Source organism: Rattus norvegicus, chromosome 15 (assembly GCF_036323735.1).
Source record: "Rattus norvegicus strain BN/NHsdMcwi chromosome 15, GRCr8, whole genome shotgun sequence".
Classification (NCBI taxonomy): domain Eukaryota; kingdom Metazoa; phylum Chordata; class Mammalia; order Rodentia; family Muridae; genus Rattus; species Rattus norvegicus.
In genome coordinates this window covers 54,127,721-54,146,445 of record NC_086033.1, presented here as the reverse complement: position 1 = coordinate 54,146,445, position 18,725 = coordinate 54,127,721, and the positions used below count along the sequence as shown (strand labels likewise).

Sequence of the window (18,725 nt, the reverse complement as noted above, 5' to 3'; positions counted from 1 at the left end):
TAGTGAACCACAGGCTAGCTCCTTTCTTCTTTTTTTTTCTTTTTTTTTTCGGGGCTGGGGACCAACCCAGGGCTAGGCAAGCTCTACCGCTGAGCTAAATCCCCTACCCCAGCTCCTTTCTTCTTAATCACACATCCATCTGACTGTTGAGTGTGGCAAGTTTTTTTTACTTTAGCATTTTTTTTGAAATCCAAAAATATTGTAGTTTTTACTTCTACAGTCTTTGTTACAGTCCATGGCATTCAGAATTTCTTTCAAGGTTAGCTTCCTGATAAGTTTTACTATATTAGCAACTAGCAGACAAAACAGCCTGTCTGCAACTAGCAGACAAAACAGCCTGCCTGACAAGTTCAAATTTAGCATAACAATCCAGCTACTTGTTCTGGCTTTTTCATTGTCTTGCCTGCACCTCTTGACCATTATCCATTTTTATACCAGTTCTTACACACTTGTGTCACTTTAGCTGCTACTGAGAGTAGGATTCAGCTCTGGGGTACTCAGACTACTCACTGCTTGAGTGTCCATGAGTCACTTAACCCCTCTAAATGTTCTTCCTGTAAAAAGAGGTGTGCATGTTGTGCCTCCTTTAGAGAGCAGTGATAAGCAAATGAGATGGACATGAAAGCATATTGTATTTCTAAAGTAGCATACAAGAGGAAGCAATTCCATCTGGTTTCTAAATCAACTGCACAGACATCCTAAAGAATACTCAAATGGGATGCTTTGCCAGCAACACTTAAAACATAGTTTATCTTAAAGTTTATAAAACTTTTTCCTTTTTTTCTAAAATGAAAAAGAAATAGAATAATTGACCCTTTGTGCTTTTCATACACCATTAGTGGACATTTATTACCTGGGTTTCCATAGGCTGCAGTGTCAGGGTCACCTCTCATTACTACTTTACCTTCAGTTCTCCCCCACCAGTCAGCATCACTGAATTTCTGAGGCCTGTACTTCCCTGCCCTATCCCTGATACACACATCATTCTTCACACCTGGCTCTTAGAGTCCTTGTATATAGATCTACTTTTGTTTCTCTTATATAACTTTTTTACTGTCTACCTGGCTCCAATAACACAAACAGCCTTCTAAACCATTGTTTTACTACATTCTTTCTTGTTGATTGCCGTGCTGGAGTTGACATTTCTGGTCACTTAGTCTTTGACACTACCTTTGTCTTTCAGGATATAGCTGCCTACCTAGCTCCTGTAATCCTTTCAAAGGTTCCCCCACCACCACTACCACATCTGGTTCATATGAGAATGAAATTGCCAGGTTTTCCTTAAAAGTTAGCTTTCTGTATAAACTTAGGAGATAAATCATTCTCAAATTAATCACCTACTCTTCTAGTCTTAGGAGATCTAGATTAGATTTCCTAATCCTTCAGGGTATATTGAAAGAGTAGGCATGGTAGTGTGATAGCATGGGGCATGCCTGCAGTCCCAGTACCTGGGAGGCCTGGGCAGGGAGGGTCTTCAGTTCCAGACCACCTGGGCCATGTATAACAAGACTTTGTTTCATAATACAAAAACGAGAAATTTCTTTTTGAAGTAAATTTCTCAGGAAGTTTTCCATTGCTCATTCTAAGTAAGCATTCCTTGTGTGGCTTAATTAACATGGATATATATGTAAGAATAAGAGTCTAGCTTTTTGGAACTGAACCGATCCCACAGCTCCCTGCACCCAAATCCCAGCACAGGGGGTTGGGGGTGGGGGGTGGGGCAAAGAGCTGAACTACCAGAAGTGCAGACAATCCTGAGAGCTTAGTGGACACTGCCACTTCTGCCCACATTCCTGGCCCAAGAAGAAACTTCATAGTACCTCTGGATACAGGAATATAGGAGCAGTCAGTGGCAGGAACCTTTTGGTTTCTTCCTGTGCCTGGAACTGAACTGAACCAGTCCCACCTGCACCCAAATCCTTTGGGGAAGAGAGCTGGACCCTCAGAAATACAGACACTCTGAGAACTCAGAGGAGACAACTATTTTCTGCCCACATTCCTGACCCAAGAGGAAATCGACTAGTGCCATTTGTGCCCTCTGGACACAGGGACCTAGGAACAATCAGGGACAGGACCATTTGGGTTTCTGCCTGCTGTGAGAGCTGAAAGCCAGTCATCAGGAGCGCCTACACACCTAAAAGCAGAGAATCCGGCTGAAAGAAAACAGGTCTACAAGAGTGCTGACACACAGGCCTGCCTACAGGAGGGTCAAGCCATTGTCAGAGACAGCAAGACAAACTAACACCAGAGACAACCTGATGGCTAGAGGCAAGCTCAGGAACCTAAGCAACAGAAACCAAGACTACTTAGCATCCTCAGAGCCCAGTTCTCCCACCAGAGCAAATACTGGATATCCCAAACACACCAGGAAAGCAAGATTTGGATTTAAAAAATCACATTTTATGATAATGATGATGGAAGACTTTTAAGAAGGACATAAATAACTCCCTTAAAGAAATACAGGACAACACGAGTAAACAAATAAGCCCTTAAAGAGGAAAAACGACAATCCCTTAAAGAATTATAGGAAAACAACCAAACAGGAGAAGGAATTAAACAAAACTGTCCAGGATTTAAAAATGGAAATAGAAACAAGAAAGCACAAAGGGAGAAAACCCTGGAGATAGAAAACCTAGGGAAGAGATCAGGAGTCATAGATGCAAGCATCAACAACAGAATAAAAGAGATGGAAGAGCAGAAGATACCGTAGAAAACATCGACACAACTGTCAAAGTAATGTAATGTAAAACCCAAAAGACTCCTAGCCCAAAACATCCAGGAAATCCAGGACACAATGAGAAGATCAAACCTAAGGATAATAGGTATAGAAGAGAGTGAAGACTCCCAACTTAAAGGGCCAGTAAATATCTTCAACAAAATTGTAGAAGAAACCTTCCCTAACCTAAAGAAAGAGATGCCCATAAACATACAAAAAGCATACAGAACTCCAAGTAGATTGGACCACAAAAGAAATTCCTCCCATCACATAATAGTTAAAACACCAAATGCACAAAAAAAAAAAGAAAGAAAGAAAGAAAAGAAAGGAAGGAAGGAAGGAAGAATATTAAAAGCAGTAAGGGAAAAAGGTCAAGTAACATATAAAGGCAGACCTATCAGAGACCTATCAGAATTACACCAGACTTCTCACCAGAGACTATGAAAGCCAGAAGATCCTGGGCAGATGTCATACAGACCCTAAGAGAACACAAATGCCAGCCCAGGCTACGATATCCAGCAAAACTCTCAATTAACATAGATGGAGAAACCAAGATATTCCATGACAAAACCAAATTTACACAGTATCTTTCCACAAATCCAGCCCTACAAAGATTAATAGATGGAAAACTCCAACATAAGGAGGGAAACTACACCGTAGGAAAAGCAGGAACGTAATCTTCTTGCAACAAAACCAAAAGAAGAGAGAAACAAATATAAGTCTACCAATAACAGCAAAAAATAACAGGAAATTGTAATCACTATTCCTTAATATCTCTTAACATCAATTCCCTAATAAAAAGACATAAACTAACAGACTGGATACTTAAAAGAGGACCCAGCATTTTGTTGCATTCAGGAAACACACATCAGTGGTAAAGATAGACACTAAATCAAAGTAAAAGGCTGGAAAACAATTTTCCAAGCAAATGATCCCAAGAAGCAAGGTGGGGTACCCATTTTAATATTGAATAAAACCGACTTTCAACCTAAAGTTATCAAAAAAGATAAGAAAGGGCAATAAATATTCATTTTAAAAAGTCCACCAAAATGAACTCTGAGTCCTGAATATCTGTGCTCCAAATGCAAGGGCACCTACATTCATAAAAGAATCCTTACTACAGTTCAAAGCACACATTGCACCTCACACAGTAATAGTGAGAGATTTCATCACCTCACACTCATCAATGGACAGATTCTGGAAATAGAAACTAAATAGAGACACAGAGAAACTAACATAAGTTATGAACCAAATGGATTTAACAGATATATATAGAACATTTCATCCTAAAACAAAACAATATTCCTTCTCAGGACCTCATGGTACCTTCTCTAAAATTGACCATATAATCTATATAGTCAGTCACAAAACAGGCCTCAACAGATACAAGAAGATAGAAATAATCCCATGCATCATATCAGATCACCACAGACTAAGGCTGGTCTTCAATAACAATAAAAACGACAGAAAGTCCAAATACACATGGAAGTTGAACAACGCGTTAGTCAATGATAACTTGGTCAAGAAAGAAATGAAGAAATTAAAGACTTCTTGTAATTTAATGAAAATGAAGGCACAACATGCCCAAACTTATAGGACACAATGAAAGCAGTGCTAAGAGAAAAACTCATAGCTCTGAGTGCCTCTAAAAAGAAACACGAGAGTTCATACATTAGCAGCTTGACAGCATACCTAAAAGCTCTAAACCAGAGAGGAAAATACACCCAAGAGGAGTAGAAGGCAGGAAATAATCAAACTCAGGGCTGAAATCAAGTAGAAACAAAAAGGACTATACAAAGAATCAACAAAACCAGGAGCTGGTTGTTTCAGAAAATCAACAAGATAGATAAACCCTTAACCAGACTAACCAGAGGTCACAGAGAGTGTATCCAAATTAACAAAATCAGAAATGAAAAGGGAGACATAACAGAAGAATCTGAGTAAATTAAAAAAAAAATCATGTCCTACTTCAAAAGCCTATGTTCAACAAAACTTGAAAATCTGCAGGAAATGGACAATTTTCTAGACAAATACGAGGTACCAAAGTTAAATCAGGATCAGATAAACCTTCTAAATAACCCCGTAACTACTAAAGAAATAGAAGCAATCATTAAAAGTCTCCCAACCCAAAAGAGCCCAGGACCAGATGGGTTTAGTGTAGAATTCTATCAGACCTTTATAGAAGACTTCATACCAATACTATCCAAACTATTCCACAAAATTGAAACAGACGGAGTGCTTCCGAATTCCTTCTATGATGCCACAGTTACACTTAGACCTAAATCACCCAAAGACCCAACAAAGAAAGAGAACTTCAGACCAATTTCCCTTATGAATGTTGACACAAAAATACTGAATAAAATTCTCGCAAACCGAATCCAGAACACATCAAAACAATCATCCATCATGATCAAGAAGGCTTCATCCCAGAAATCCATCAACATAATCCACTATATAAACAAAACAAAACAAAACAAAAAAAAAGCACATGATTATTTTATTAGATGCTGAGAAAGATGCTGACAAAATCCCACTAAAATCAGGGACTAGACAAGGCTGCCCGCCCCCTCCCTACTTATTCAATATAGTACTCGAAGTCCTATCGCAATCAGATAACAAAAGGAGATCAAAGGGATACAAATTGGAAAAGAAGTCAAAATATCACTATTTGCAGATGATATAATATGATACTTAAGTGACCCTAAAAGTTCCACCAGAGAACTACTAAACGTGATAAAAACTTCAGCAAAGTAACTAGGTATAAAATTGACTCAAATAAATCAGTAGCCTTCCTCTACTCAAAGGATAAACAGGCTGAGAAAGAAATTAGGGAAATGACACCCCTCACAAAAGACACAAATAATATAAAATACCTCAGTGTGACTCTAACCAAGCAAGTGAAAAATCTGTATGACAAGAACTTCAAGTTTCTAAAGAAAGAAGTTGAAGATCTCAGAAGATGGACAGACTTTCCATGCTCATGGATTGGTAGGATTAATATAGTAAAAATGGCCATTTTGCCAAAAACAATCCCAATCAAAATTCCAACTCAATTCTTCATAGAGTTAGAAAGAGCAATTTGCCAATTCATTTGGAATAACAAACCCAGGATAGCTAAAAGTGTCCTCAAGCAATGAAAGAATATCTTGGGGAAATCACCATCCCTGACCTCCACAAGTATTACAGAGCAATAGTAATAAAAACTGTATGGTATTACAGAGATAGGCAGGTAGGTCAGTGGAATAGAATTGAAGACCCAGAAATGAACCCACACACCTATGGTCATTTGATCTTTGACAAAGGAGCTAAAACTATCCAGTGGAAAAAAAGAGCATTTTCAACAAATGGTGCTAGATCAACTGGAGGTCAGAATGAAGAATGCAAGTTGATCCATTCTTATCACCCTGTACAAACCTCAAATCCAAGTGGATCAAGGACCACTCAAACTCATAGAAGAAAAAGTGGGGAAGAGTCTCGATCACATGGGCACTGGGGAAATGTTCCTGAAGAAACACCAGTGGATTATGTTCTAAGATCCAGAATCAACAAATGGGACCTCATAAAACTACAAAGCTTCTGTAAGGCAAAGGACACTGTGGTTAGGACAAAACGGCAACCAACAGATTTGGAAAAGATCTTTACCAATCCTACATCTGATAGAGGGCTTCTCTCAAAACTATACAAAGAACTCAAGAAGTTTGACCCCAGAGAGCCAAATAATCCTATTAAAAAATGGGTTACAGAGCTAAACAAAGAATTCTCAGCTGAGGAATATAGAATAGCTGAGAAGTACCTAAAGAAATGCTCAACATCCTTAGTCATCAGAGAAATGTAAATCAAAACAACCCTGAGATTCCACCTCACACCAGTCAGAATTGCTAAGATCAAAAACTCAGGTCACAGCAGATGCTGGGGAGGATGTGGAGAAAGAGGAACACTCCTCCATTGTTGTTGGGATTGCAAATTGGTACAACCACTCTGGAAATCATTCTGGAGTATTGGACAGTACTGGACATAGCAATACCTGAGAACCCATCTATACCTCTTCTGGGCATATACCCAAAAGATCCTCCAACATACAGCAAGGACACATGCTCCACTATGTTCATAGCAGCCTTATTTTTAATAACCCGAAGTTAGAAAGATCCCAGATGCCCTTCAACAGAGACATGGATACAGAAAATGTGGTACATCTACACAAAGGAGTACTACTCAACTTTGAAAAACGATGACTTCATGAAATTCATAGGCAAATGGGTGGAAGTAGAAAATAACCTCCTGAGTGAGGTACCCCAATCACAGAAAAACACACATGGTGTGAACTCACTGATAAGTGGATATTATCCCCAAAGTTCGAATTACCTTAGATAAAATCCACAGACCACATAAAGCTCAAAAAAAGAGTACGACCAGAGTACGGATGCTTCATTCCATAAAAGGGCAAACAAAAACATTCATAGGAGGGAATATAGAGACAAAGTTTGGAGCAGAGTCTAAAGAATCGGACATTCAGAGCCTGCCCCACATGGCTATACAGCCACCAAAACTAGGTAAGATTGATTTACGCTAAGAAGTGCATGCTGACAGAAACCGGATATAGATGTCTCCTTAGAGACACAGCCAGAACATGTCAAATATAGAGGTGAAATCTAGCAGCAAACCATTGCACTGAGAACAGGATCCCTTTTGGAGGAATTAGAGAAAGGATTCAAAGATCTGAAGGAGCTTGCAACCCCATAAGAATAACAGTGCTAACCAACCAGAGTTTCCATCCAAAGACTATACATGGATTGACCCCATGGCTCCAGCTGCATATATAGCAGAGGATGGCCATGTTGGACACCAATGGAAGGCGAAGCCCTTGGTCCTGCCAAGGCTAGACTTCCCAGTGTAGAGGAATGTCTGGGGGAGGTGGGAGTGACATGAATGGGGAGAGGAACACCTGTATAGAAAAAAGGGGAGGGGGATGGGATAGGGGGCTCATCTCTGGGAAACTGGCAAAGGGAATAATATTTGAAATGTAAATAAAAAACCGAATAAAAGAAAAAAAGAGTCTAGCTTTTTAATAGAAGTAGAGAGGAAGCATTTTTCTATAACAAAAGGGCTGCAAATGGTGAAACTTATTGTTTACCCTAAATTTCTCTTCACTATTCGCTGAGCTGAACACAGTCCTGGAAAAGTCTGTATAGTTGATAGAATCAGAGCTTGGCTTCTCCTTTAGATAGTGTTTAGGTAACAGTATTTCCCAGTGTTCATTTCTTAGTTTTGATGAGAAGTGCATGTCTATATAACATCTTCAGCTTAGGGGAAGAAGCAGGAAAGAATCCTAGGTACTGTCTTCTCAACCTTCTGGAAATGCATTTTATTCCAAGTTAAAAGAAAACTCCATAGGTGCTGTTAATTTAGTATTTGTGAAGCAAGTTTGCTTCACATGATTCCTGACTTAATGCTTTCCCCACTGCCTGTTTCCTACTGCCTGTCTTTGTGAAATGCAGTAATCAGCCACAGGCCTGTAGATGGATTTCATAAGGTAGATGCCAGGTAATGCAGTTCTATAACCACCTTCTGAGTCCTGTTGACATTGTCATTCTGTGAGGTCAGGTTCCCTAATGGAATGTGCATGAGGCTATACATGCAAGTTACAGTAATAGTTGTTTATGCGTAAACAAAAGCAAAAGCCTGTCCCATCTACCAGCCAATAGCCAAGTAGACATTGTTTAATGTAAAGTCATTTTAAATCCATTGAAGAATTTATGAAAGCATTGTAAGAAAACTTTTGTGTTCTCCTGACTTAACAAAAAGCAGAAAATATGTAATTTATTCAGGTTTGGAGAACTTTCAAAGAGAAAGTTACATTCACTATTGAACTTGTTTGTCCTGTAATGTGATTTAATTTTACATTTGGAAACAATAATTAATATGTATAAGGGGCTGGAGAAATGGCTCAGCAGTTAAGAGCCCTGACTGCTCTTCCAGAGGTCCCAAGTTCAATTCCCAGCAACCACATGGTGGCTCACAACCATCTGTAATGGATCTGATGCCCTCTTCTGGTGTTACTGAAAGAGTGACAGTGTACTCATTAAATGAACAAACAAACAAACAAACAAACAGTGTGTATAGTTGTGTGTGTGTGTGTGTGTGTGTGTGTGTGTTTTACATTGTATTTATCCCGTGTGTTCCTAAGTTTGCATTCCATGATACTCAAGTGAAAGTTAGAGGACACTGTGAAGTCAGTCTTCTTCCACCTTATGTAGGTTCTGGTCACAAACTTGAGTCACAAAGCTTATATCGCAAGTGCCTTCACCCTCAGAGCCATTTCTATGCTTTCTATATTTTTAAATTATGTCTAATTCCTATACCACTTTTTAAATTAGGCTCTTGCTATAAGAAAAACATATATCAGAATTATTCCAATAAGAGCATATATGTATAAAACAATTAAAACTTCTTGTCTTTTTCCTCTTACAATTTGTCTTCTACACATCAACAAAAAACAAACCCCAAAAGGCAGCAGTAAGTTTGCTTGTACAGTACATTTCTGGCATCTTTGAGCGCTTACTGTTTAACAAACCACTATAAACTACTGAGTTCTTCTTTTTTCCATACCCTTAGATATCACCAGTACAATAATGAAACTTTTATTATTCTTCTCTCCTTCTTTTTAAATACATGAGTAGGAATGTTTTTAAGAGGCAGCACCATTACTAGATGCTGGCATCTGTGTTTCCAGCTTTTTGCCATCAGTCATGTTGCCATGAACAACTTGAAGTGCATGTACTTGTGCACTTTTGCAATTTGTAGGATAGTGTCCTAAGAAGAGAAAATACTGAAGTGAAATTCTTAAATCTGAGAGTAAATACAACCTAGCATGGAAGTGTACGGTTTATAACCCAGGATTGAGGAGCTGAGGTTAGAGGAACTCAGGTTCTGCGTTAGCCTGGCCTATATTGTGAGACCTGAGGCGGGCGGGCGGGCGGGCGGGCGGGCATGTGTGTGGACAGACTACGTGTTTCCTAAATAGCTCTGAGAGAGAGGGATAAGGGAAGGGAGGGAAGCACTACTTGTTCCCCAAGTAGCCCTGAGGAAGGGCTGTAACAGCATACATTCCTATTCTGTTCTACATGCCTATTTCTCTGGACCCTCAGCACACTAGTCCTTAGCTTTTTAATATTCTTCTGTCTGGTGGTGAAAGCAGTGTTTTGTTGTAACATCTTCCTTTATAACAGTGCACGCCCCTGCACTCTTTAAAAAATTTTTATTAGATATATTTCTTGCATTTCAAATGTTATTCCCCTTCCTGGTTTCCTGTCCATAAGCCCCCCTCCCCCCTCCCCTCCCCCTCCCCATGCAGATATTCCCCTCCCCCCATACATCCCCCTTACTGCCCCCCCATATTCCCCTGCACTGGGGGTCCAACCTTGGCAGGATCAAGGGCTTCCCCTTCCACTGGTGCCCCAACAAGGCTATTCTCTGCTACATATGCAGTTGGAGCCCCTGCACTTTTTAACTTGTGGTGCATTTATGGTTTGCATTCTTCAAACTTTCATGCCCTTCATTCATTTTCTCTTAATTAATTTTGTTTCCTTTCTGTTATATACTTGGTAAATGGAGAAATAACCTCTCAGATAAGTTTAAAAATTACTTTCTCCCATCTTTTTATTGAGACTGTACAGTCTGGAACAGACCACATCAGTCTTTATTTTTTGTCTTTCTTTCATCTTCACAACAAATTCATCTCATCTGTATATATTGCATCTAGCTGTGAGCTGTTTGGGGTAGTTTGGGCTATTGCTGCTTTGCCCATCAGAGAACCCACTACTCATCATGCACACACATTTATTTCCTAGGTCTTTCACCTGTTGGCATTTTGTTTCCTAGGCCTCAGACATTCAGGCAAGGACAGTCCTGCTCACCTGGTCACCTCCTTCCAGCTTCGTTAACGGCGAAGTGACTGAGACAACTGTACCAGAGTTCTTCAATTATGAAATCCTGGTGTCGAGCACTGGGAAGGAAGGGAAATACAGAAGTGTTTATGTGTAGGTGTTTTCTGCTCTTGCTCCTCCCTGTTATGTGGGTTAACACTTTGTGATAAAGAGCTTATTGCTAATTGTACTATGTATTGTTTTTTCCCTTCCCCAGAGGAGAAGAAACAAGTGTCACTTTAAATGATCTCAAACCAGCCACAGATTACCATGCAAAGTAAGGAGTGTGCTCCCTTGCTTCCATAGGACAGGCACCGCAGCAGTCTAGACTTTGCCTTTGTTGTTGTTAGTAGTAATTGCCTTTAAAATCTATAATATAATTAAAACTAAAGAGGGGACTTTAATTTTTCTACTGGCATTATTAATATTTTCACAACACTTAAAAACATTTAACTCATATGTAAATGTTGCAGTAAAGGAAAGAGCTGATTACCCTGTTTGAGAAATGAAGGGTTAAAAGAACTCTGTAGAGGATCTGCAGTATTTGCTTTAGTACTGCAAACTTGCCCTACCTTCTGAGATGTTTGTACACAGAATCATAAACAATGCTTGGTTCACCCTGATGTGTAGTGATCTGCATCATGTTTGGAGGGACCTTGGAATTTTAAGGGTCTCAGAATTCCACAACATTTAATAGGAATAATTCTGATAATGCCTTAGAGCTTCCCAGTATATTTTGTTAAGTTTTTATTCTGAGGCCTCCACAGCCAGGGGCCCAATACTTAGTCACCCTGTTTTTAAAAAAACATTTATAGTTAGGGTATTCCTATTATACATTAACACTAAGTTTTCTGTCCTTCCATTCAAAGCATTATCTAACCTAATCTATTTCAAGTGGATGACACCATTATTAAGTCAATGATAGTAAAGTAGAATAGAAAGTAATTTTTTTTTGGAAAATTATTAGTTTGGGAAATTGTGTGTAATGTTTGTTTGTGTAGAGACATGTATACATTTTAAAGTGTCTTTGAGTTACAGTAAAATAAAAACACTAGTTTATATTATTTTACTATTTTTAAGGGATATACTTTACTTCTAGATAATACTTGCTTTTTTTGGTAAAATATTTGAAAATCGTCTTACTACTTGCATATATTTAAAGCTGATACTGTTGAAAGTTAAAAGTGGATAAAACTATTTTATCCGATAGAGTGCAGGCAGAGTCCAATTCGATCAAGGGAATCCCATCAGAAGCTGAAAGCTTTACGACCTTAAGCTGTGAGCCGGACACCCCCAATGCACCGAGGATAGCTAACAGAACCAAAAATTCTCTCACGTTGCAGTGGAAGGTAAGAATATTTCATAGAGGATTTCTAAGTAGACATTTCTTCTTTTTTCCTTTTCTCTCCTTGTGTTAAATGTCAATTGTTTTTGGAGACCAAAAGAGTGTTAACTGAAATAACATGTTCTTCTCATTGTACAATAAAGGAGGTGTTTGCTTCTTATGCCATCAGATAACCCACTTCCTGTTGCTGTTGTTTGTCACTGACCTAAAACAACTTACAGGAGAGTAGAGCCTATTTTATCCTACAGGTTACACTCTCTCACTGGAAGTCAGAGCAGAACCATGGAGGAACACTATTTACTGGCTTGCTCCCAGGCCCACTTGCCTACAGATAGTATCTCCATGATGGGCTGAGCCCTCTTCCATCACTGGCAATCAAGAAAAGGCTTCAGTCTGATCGAGGTGGTCCCCAGTTGACCCACTCTCAGATAACCTGGACTATATTAAGTAAACAGCCTAAGGGGGTCAGGGATGCCCCTCCCATACTGGAGATTTAAGGACCGATGATAGAACCTTCCTGCCCTGTGTTAGGCAAACACTATCCCTATTGCCCTTGCCTCGTTTTAAAACTTGCTGTCATCCTGTCTCAGTTGTCTTAGTAATAAGTGGAATTACTTTGAAGGCCTCATTTCCTCTTTTGTATAACTTCAATAAAGGGACAACATAATGGTAGGTGATAATTCAGTGAGGTGTGGTAAAATACTTTACACAGAGTAGTTTTTTCATTGGAGGAAAACAAGAAGGTGGGCTTCAGGTTTTTGAAAGTGAACATTATATCTTTACATACACCCCCAAAAAAGCTTTTTTAAGGAAAAGTAAACATGAGGCCTTAGCAGCTAGACTAAAGCAATTGAAACCATGAACTCTTGGAAAATAAATTTTTACCTTCTCCCTACTTGTAGTCTCTGACTTTGAAGTCTTCTCTTCTGTTACAAAAGATTAGGATTTCCAAGAATCTTTCTCCCCCCTCTTCTCATTATAGTCACTGTGAACTGTTTTTGCTATGTCAATCAGTAGTTAACTATTCTGACTCACAATATTTTTTTTAAAAAATTTAATGTAAGATGTTAGGAATCTCAGAGTTGAGTTTCTTTAGAATCAGAGTTTTAAGAAAAGCCAATGATTCTACAAAAGAGAAGCAGATTAAAGTTGTAGGAGGAAAAAGTTACTAGAAGAGAGATTGGAGTTCTCATTCCAAGAATGAATGTAGACTGATGAACTGCCAAGCTGTCCTCCTGAAGCCACAGATTACTGAGCTGCTGTCTGGATGATGGGCATGCCGTGTCTAGCACCAGGGATCCTAGCACAGCCCTCTGTCCAGCAGCGAACCCACTAGCCTCTGGTATACTGCAAAATAGTCTATTTACATTGTAAGGTTAGTTACAGTAAAAATAGTGGAAATTTAAACCTGATAAAATCTTTTGGGCAAATGATTTTGGTAAGAATTATGAAAGTTACAATAGTTGTTGTTAAAGATTAGAGTATTCAGAAAAATGTAGTTGACCTCTTGCTTTATTTTTCTATTTTTATATGTATGAGTGTTTGCCTGCTTGTATTTATGTGCAATGTATATGTCTGATGTCCATTGAGGCCTAAAGAGGGCATTGGGTCTTAGGGATGGTTGTGAGTCACCATGTTGATTCTGTTAACCAAACCTGTGTTGTCTGTAAGACCACCAATTGCTCTTAACCATGGAACCTGCTCTCAGACCCTCTGACCATTTTTAAAGCTAAGTCACAGAGAACATCTGTGACATAAAGTTGGTTGCTTGTTATTTGTAACTAATTCATATTCTCTCTCTCTCTCTCTCTCTCTCTCTCTCTCTCCCCCCCCGCCCCGTACCTCCCTCCCTCCCTCCCTCCCTCCCTCCCTCCCTCCCCCTCTCCACCCCCCCTCTCGACTCCCCCATTTCAGGCACCTAGTGACAATGGTTCTAAAATCCAAAGCTTTATTTTAGAATGGGATGAAGTAAGTACACTGAATCTTTTTTTAGTGGTTAAATGTGTGGGTGTATCTTCAGACAAAATAATATTTTGTATGTTTTAGTTGTATTTCTCTTAGTATTATGCATGGTGGGCAAGTGGATGGTTAAGTGTCCTTCGCAAACATAACTAACTGAACTCCCTCTGAAGGAGGATGGTGGGTGTTCCAGCAGCCACTATTGTTACCACTCTGTTTGGCAGTGAGATGGAATCTAAAAGTGAGGCAGACAAAGCCTCACACAATAGCCAGCTTGACTCAGAGCATCAGACAATGTATCTTTGAGGTGAGGGTTGAGGAAAGTGTACAATAACAAAAACATGTATCTCCATAGCGGCATATAAACAAATGACAGAAGCAAGTTGTAATGAGTAATCTAAAGTGAACTCTTAACCCACTAAACTGGGAGGGGCACCCAAGCACATTCTAAAAACAACCATGGAATGGAGGAACAATTTACAAGACTTATGTTCACTTGAAGGTTTCTTACAACGTCTCAGAAATCATACACAGCTTCTTTCATGGACTGTGCTATCAAAATGGTCACTTGAGTTGGGGATATAGGTCAGTGGTAAGCTTGAGGCACTGGGTTTAATCACACACACACACACACACACACACACACACACACACACACACACACACACACACACAGTAGGGGGAGTTATTCTTTATAATTACCTTGGGAAAGGCACTATTTTTTCCCCATGCCAGCCTTAATAGCAATATTAGTGGTTTCCTATATAGAGAATTACCATAAAATTGATTATTTAAATGACATCTTACGATCATGGTTTTCACTGGGCCAGAATTAAGGTGTGAGTATGACTGTTCCTTCCAGGGGCTCTAGAGCTGTTTCCCGTCCTGGCCAGTTTCCTGTGGCCATGGCCACTCTGCCATTCCCGTACACTGTCTCACCTCTGCCTGCCTGCTCAGGAGGCTGTCTGTTCTTACCTTTGTGGCTTGTCCGCATCATCCAGGGTAATCCTCTTTCTCAAGACTGCTAATTGTTTCTCAAGACCCAAGTTGTTGGTCCTGTCACCATATAAGGTAACATCCGGAGACTAGGGGTTATTAGGTCTTGAGCATCTTTGGCAGTCATAGCAACGCAATGGGCTATACCATTTTAATGCATTATTTTTTTGTTTTTATCTTATATTTGAGAATTATTCCATTCTCTCTAATCCTGTTGTTTATACCAAGCAAAGAAAAGGGGCCAGAGAGACTGGAAATTCTATTGATAATGTGGAGATTCAACAGTATATACTAAAAGAATAAGAAAGCATAACTAAGAAGGTTTTGCTCCAGAAATGCTAAGAGAGTTCATAATAAGATTGCTTTTGACAAATCACAGAAGACTCAATAGGTGATCTGCTAAAATGTAGCAGGAATAGAAAGTTTATTCATTGTTCAACAATTTTATAGCATTAATAAACAAGGGATTTCTTTTCAAAGTTTCATTATACTAGTTTATATTATTCAATAATTTGTAATTAACTTAATGACTTTAAACTGAGACTGATGGTAGAGTCATAGTGTCCAAACTAGAGAGCGAAATCTACCATTATTCAGATTATATGATTTTTGTGCTTAGACCATGCAGTAGGTTTAGCTAAATGCTATTAAAAATAATAAGACAGTTCAGTTTTACAGCAAGATACAGGCATTCTCAGAGAAGTAGAAGTAGACCAAGGTACAGGGATGAAAAATAGGTGGGAAAAGAGGAGATGCCCATTTTATTTCAAACCCAGCATTACTGAATTTCCGATTGTCCTCGGGTGGCCTTTCTGTTGTCTGTCTGTGCTGTTCCCAGTTCTGCTAGAATGCTTCAGTGTTATATGTAACTTAGGAGCAGTTGCTGCTTTAAACCTTTATTTTAAAGACACTTAGCAGTCTTAGGAGGAGATTGGAGATAGACTTAAAAACTATTCACAAAGAACTTTTCACAAGTTAATGGTAAGTGGCCATTTGTCTGTCTCAGAGATCAGCCTGTTGCCATCACTACTTGTGCCCCATGAAGATTATAAGGCCCACACCTTGTTGTGGATAGAAATTTATCACTAAAATACCATGTTTAATTCAAGAAACTATGCAAGACTATTTGGAGAGCTACTTCTGCTCTTGGAATTGTGTGCCTGAAGTCAACCTTGTGTAAAATGTTCAGTGTCTCAGCCTTTTCTTAAGATCAGTGGTGTGTGGAACAGAGTGGTGTTGCTGTGTGCTGTACCAGCTAGAAAACAATTGTCAAAAAGGAACTGATAGGGATTTGTCTCTTGTTGGTAGTACATATTATATATAATAACTAGCCATTTCTCCTAGGGGAAAGGAAGTGGAGAATTCTGTCAGTGTTACATGGGCTCACAGAAGCAATTTAAAATTACCAAACTGTCACCAGCAATGGGTTGTAAATTTAGATTATCAGCCAAAAATGACTATGGTGTAAGGTAAGACATTTTGTAAACAATATATATTTTAGATTATTTAGTCAGACTGCCCATTGACAACACTGCTTTATTTTGTTGCTTTAGTTATGATGTAGCAAAGCCAAGAAGAGAATATCTTAGTTACATAGAGGTGACGTTTTCCAACTTCAAATATAAATTAAATCTTTACATGTCAAGAGGGCTTGTGGGTTTTTTGTTTGTTTGTTTTTGTTTCTGTCTTTTTCCCATTTTTCTAAGTTAACCATCAGTGTATATGTTTAATGGTTTTGTTTAGAATCTAGTGGGCTCTATAGCCCTGGTGCTTGATGCAAATAGAAAACACCCCTCCCCTTTTCAATCTTGAAAGGCCCAAATTTTTATTGTTTATTTGTAGATGAAATAATAAGTCATATTTAGGGTAGAGTGTATTAATGCTTCTGGTAAACAGGCTTAGTTCAGTTAGCGTGGTTCTCACTTAGGTGGATAATCAGTAACCATTAAAACAATTCATCTGGAGTTTTGATTTCTCTATTTCTTATAAGGTTTCTCTGTATGGCTCAGGCAAGCCTGGGCTTTTAAGTGTCCTGTTAAAAGTAGCCTGTTTGTTTTATTTTAGAGATTCCTCTACTTAACCTTTTTGGGTGTTGGTGGGTTTAATCACATGGTCTCCATCTTCCACCACATAAAATGGGTTTATGAGAGCTGTCTTTTCTGCTGCATGTATGTACCGTATGGAAACGTGATAGATGTGCACAGTAATTGGGTATTACTGTGTTCTCTTCCTGCACACCACTGTGTACTGTTTCCTACTGACTGAAACAAAGCTTAAAACAGCTAAAAAATTTACATATTTGAAAGAATACTAACCTTTTGGTATCTGGGCTACCTTAAAAATTCTTCATGTCCGTTCAGTTTTGATTGCCTGGGCCTGGAACTGTAGCTGAGTGGTCAGGCTCTGACTTGACATGTTCAATCAAGGTTCTTCATTTGAGCCCCATGACAACAACAACAAATTTAAGATTTTTATTTTGAAGAAATAGTATTAGTGGAGAAAAGAGGTTCTTTATCAATAAAATAATTTGTACTCCTTTTTAAAAAATCATTTGTTCCAACAGTGATTTTAGTGAAGAGGTCTTATACTACACCTCAGGCTGTGCCCCCTCTGTACCTGCAAGTCCTGTGCTGACCAAGGCTGGAGTTACTTGGCTGTCCCTACAGTGGACTAAGCCCTCAGGAACACCGTCAGATGAAGGGATTTCTTACATTTTAGAGATGGAGGAGGAAACATCAGTAAGTACGACTCTATTTTAAATAAGAGTAGAAGTAATTTTGGTACAGTGTTAGTCCCAGTACAGTAAGTGTCACCACAGGAGGTGGCTCATCCCGTCAGGCCTTGCTTCGATGTTGTCTAAGTGAGATTGGGAGGGAGGACTCAAGTCTCTTGATTTCTTGGTGTATGTAAGAGGTTTAGGGGTCTATGAATGTTGAAGTCTATATTTGGAAAACATATCGGCTACACTTTACACTTGAGAGCTGACTGCATAACTCAGTGGTAGAGCATTTACCTAACAGCCATGATGGCACCTTACATCTCCCAGCTCAGAGAGTGGGACATGGTTTGACCAACTTAGGAAGAAAGAAAACGGAATGTCAGCACAGCCTTCAGTCTTCTGCACAGAGCAGTTTCAGAATCCTATGTCACCCTTCCCCACTTAATCCAGTACTGCTTGTGGACATACTGCAGCAGTCTGAGAGTTATATGAGAGACTGTGTGGTGCATCCCGAATCTAGTTCCCTGCCTCTATTGCCTGCCAACCAAAACCAGCTTCATTTAGGATTATGATCAGGTAAAAGTGGCACATTCGTGTGAATATGCTATAAATCTTTATGTATACATTTAAATGGTAAATCATACTATGTTTTAAATTATATCTCCACTTTTGTAATTTCAACATGGGAGCTAATATAGTATGAAATATTGTCACTGGGACTGTAAATAGCAATATTGGGCCTAAGTGGTACCTTATCTCCAAGGACAGTCAACCATTTATTTCTTCACTTAAACACAATTATGTATTCAGGGCAAAGTAGCGGTGTTAAAGGCTTGTGCTTAGTTCTTGTGACTTCACTGGGAAATTTGGTTGTTGGGAAATCACTTTGTTGATAGTAAAGTTGCCATTGGCTCCAATTCCTCCTTCAAGACCTTCTCTTGGCTCTTAGATCGACTGAGACTAAAGAATCTCAATTCTTCTACAAAGGGCTCTATAGCATATCAGTGTTCAGTCACCAAAGACAGAAGGGCCACGGTGAGAATTAATTTGCACAGTCAGAGGTGAAGA

At 39.1% G+C, this 18,725-nt stretch overlaps 1 protein-coding gene across 8 annotated transcripts in view; it reads left to right on the top strand.

Annotated features, from left to right (window-relative positions):
- The window catches only part of Fndc3a (fibronectin type III domain containing 3a), a 177,454-nt gene that overhangs the window by 130,518 nt on the left and 28,211 nt on the right, over window positions 1–18,725 (top strand). For all 8 annotated transcript variants that reach the window (XM_006252298.5, NM_001412039.1, XM_006252297.4 and 5 more), the window contains 6 exons: window positions 10,595–10,752; window positions 10,856–10,915; window positions 11,849–11,987; window positions 13,898–13,951; window positions 16,283–16,407; window positions 17,502–17,676. In XM_006252298.5, coding sequence (XP_006252360.1) covers window positions 10,595–10,752; window positions 10,856–10,915; window positions 11,849–11,987; window positions 13,898–13,951; window positions 16,283–16,407; window positions 17,502–17,676 — 711 coding nt within the window. The remainder of the gene's footprint in view (window positions 1–10,594; window positions 10,753–10,855; window positions 10,916–11,848; window positions 11,988–13,897; window positions 13,952–16,282; window positions 16,408–17,501; window positions 17,677–18,725) is intronic.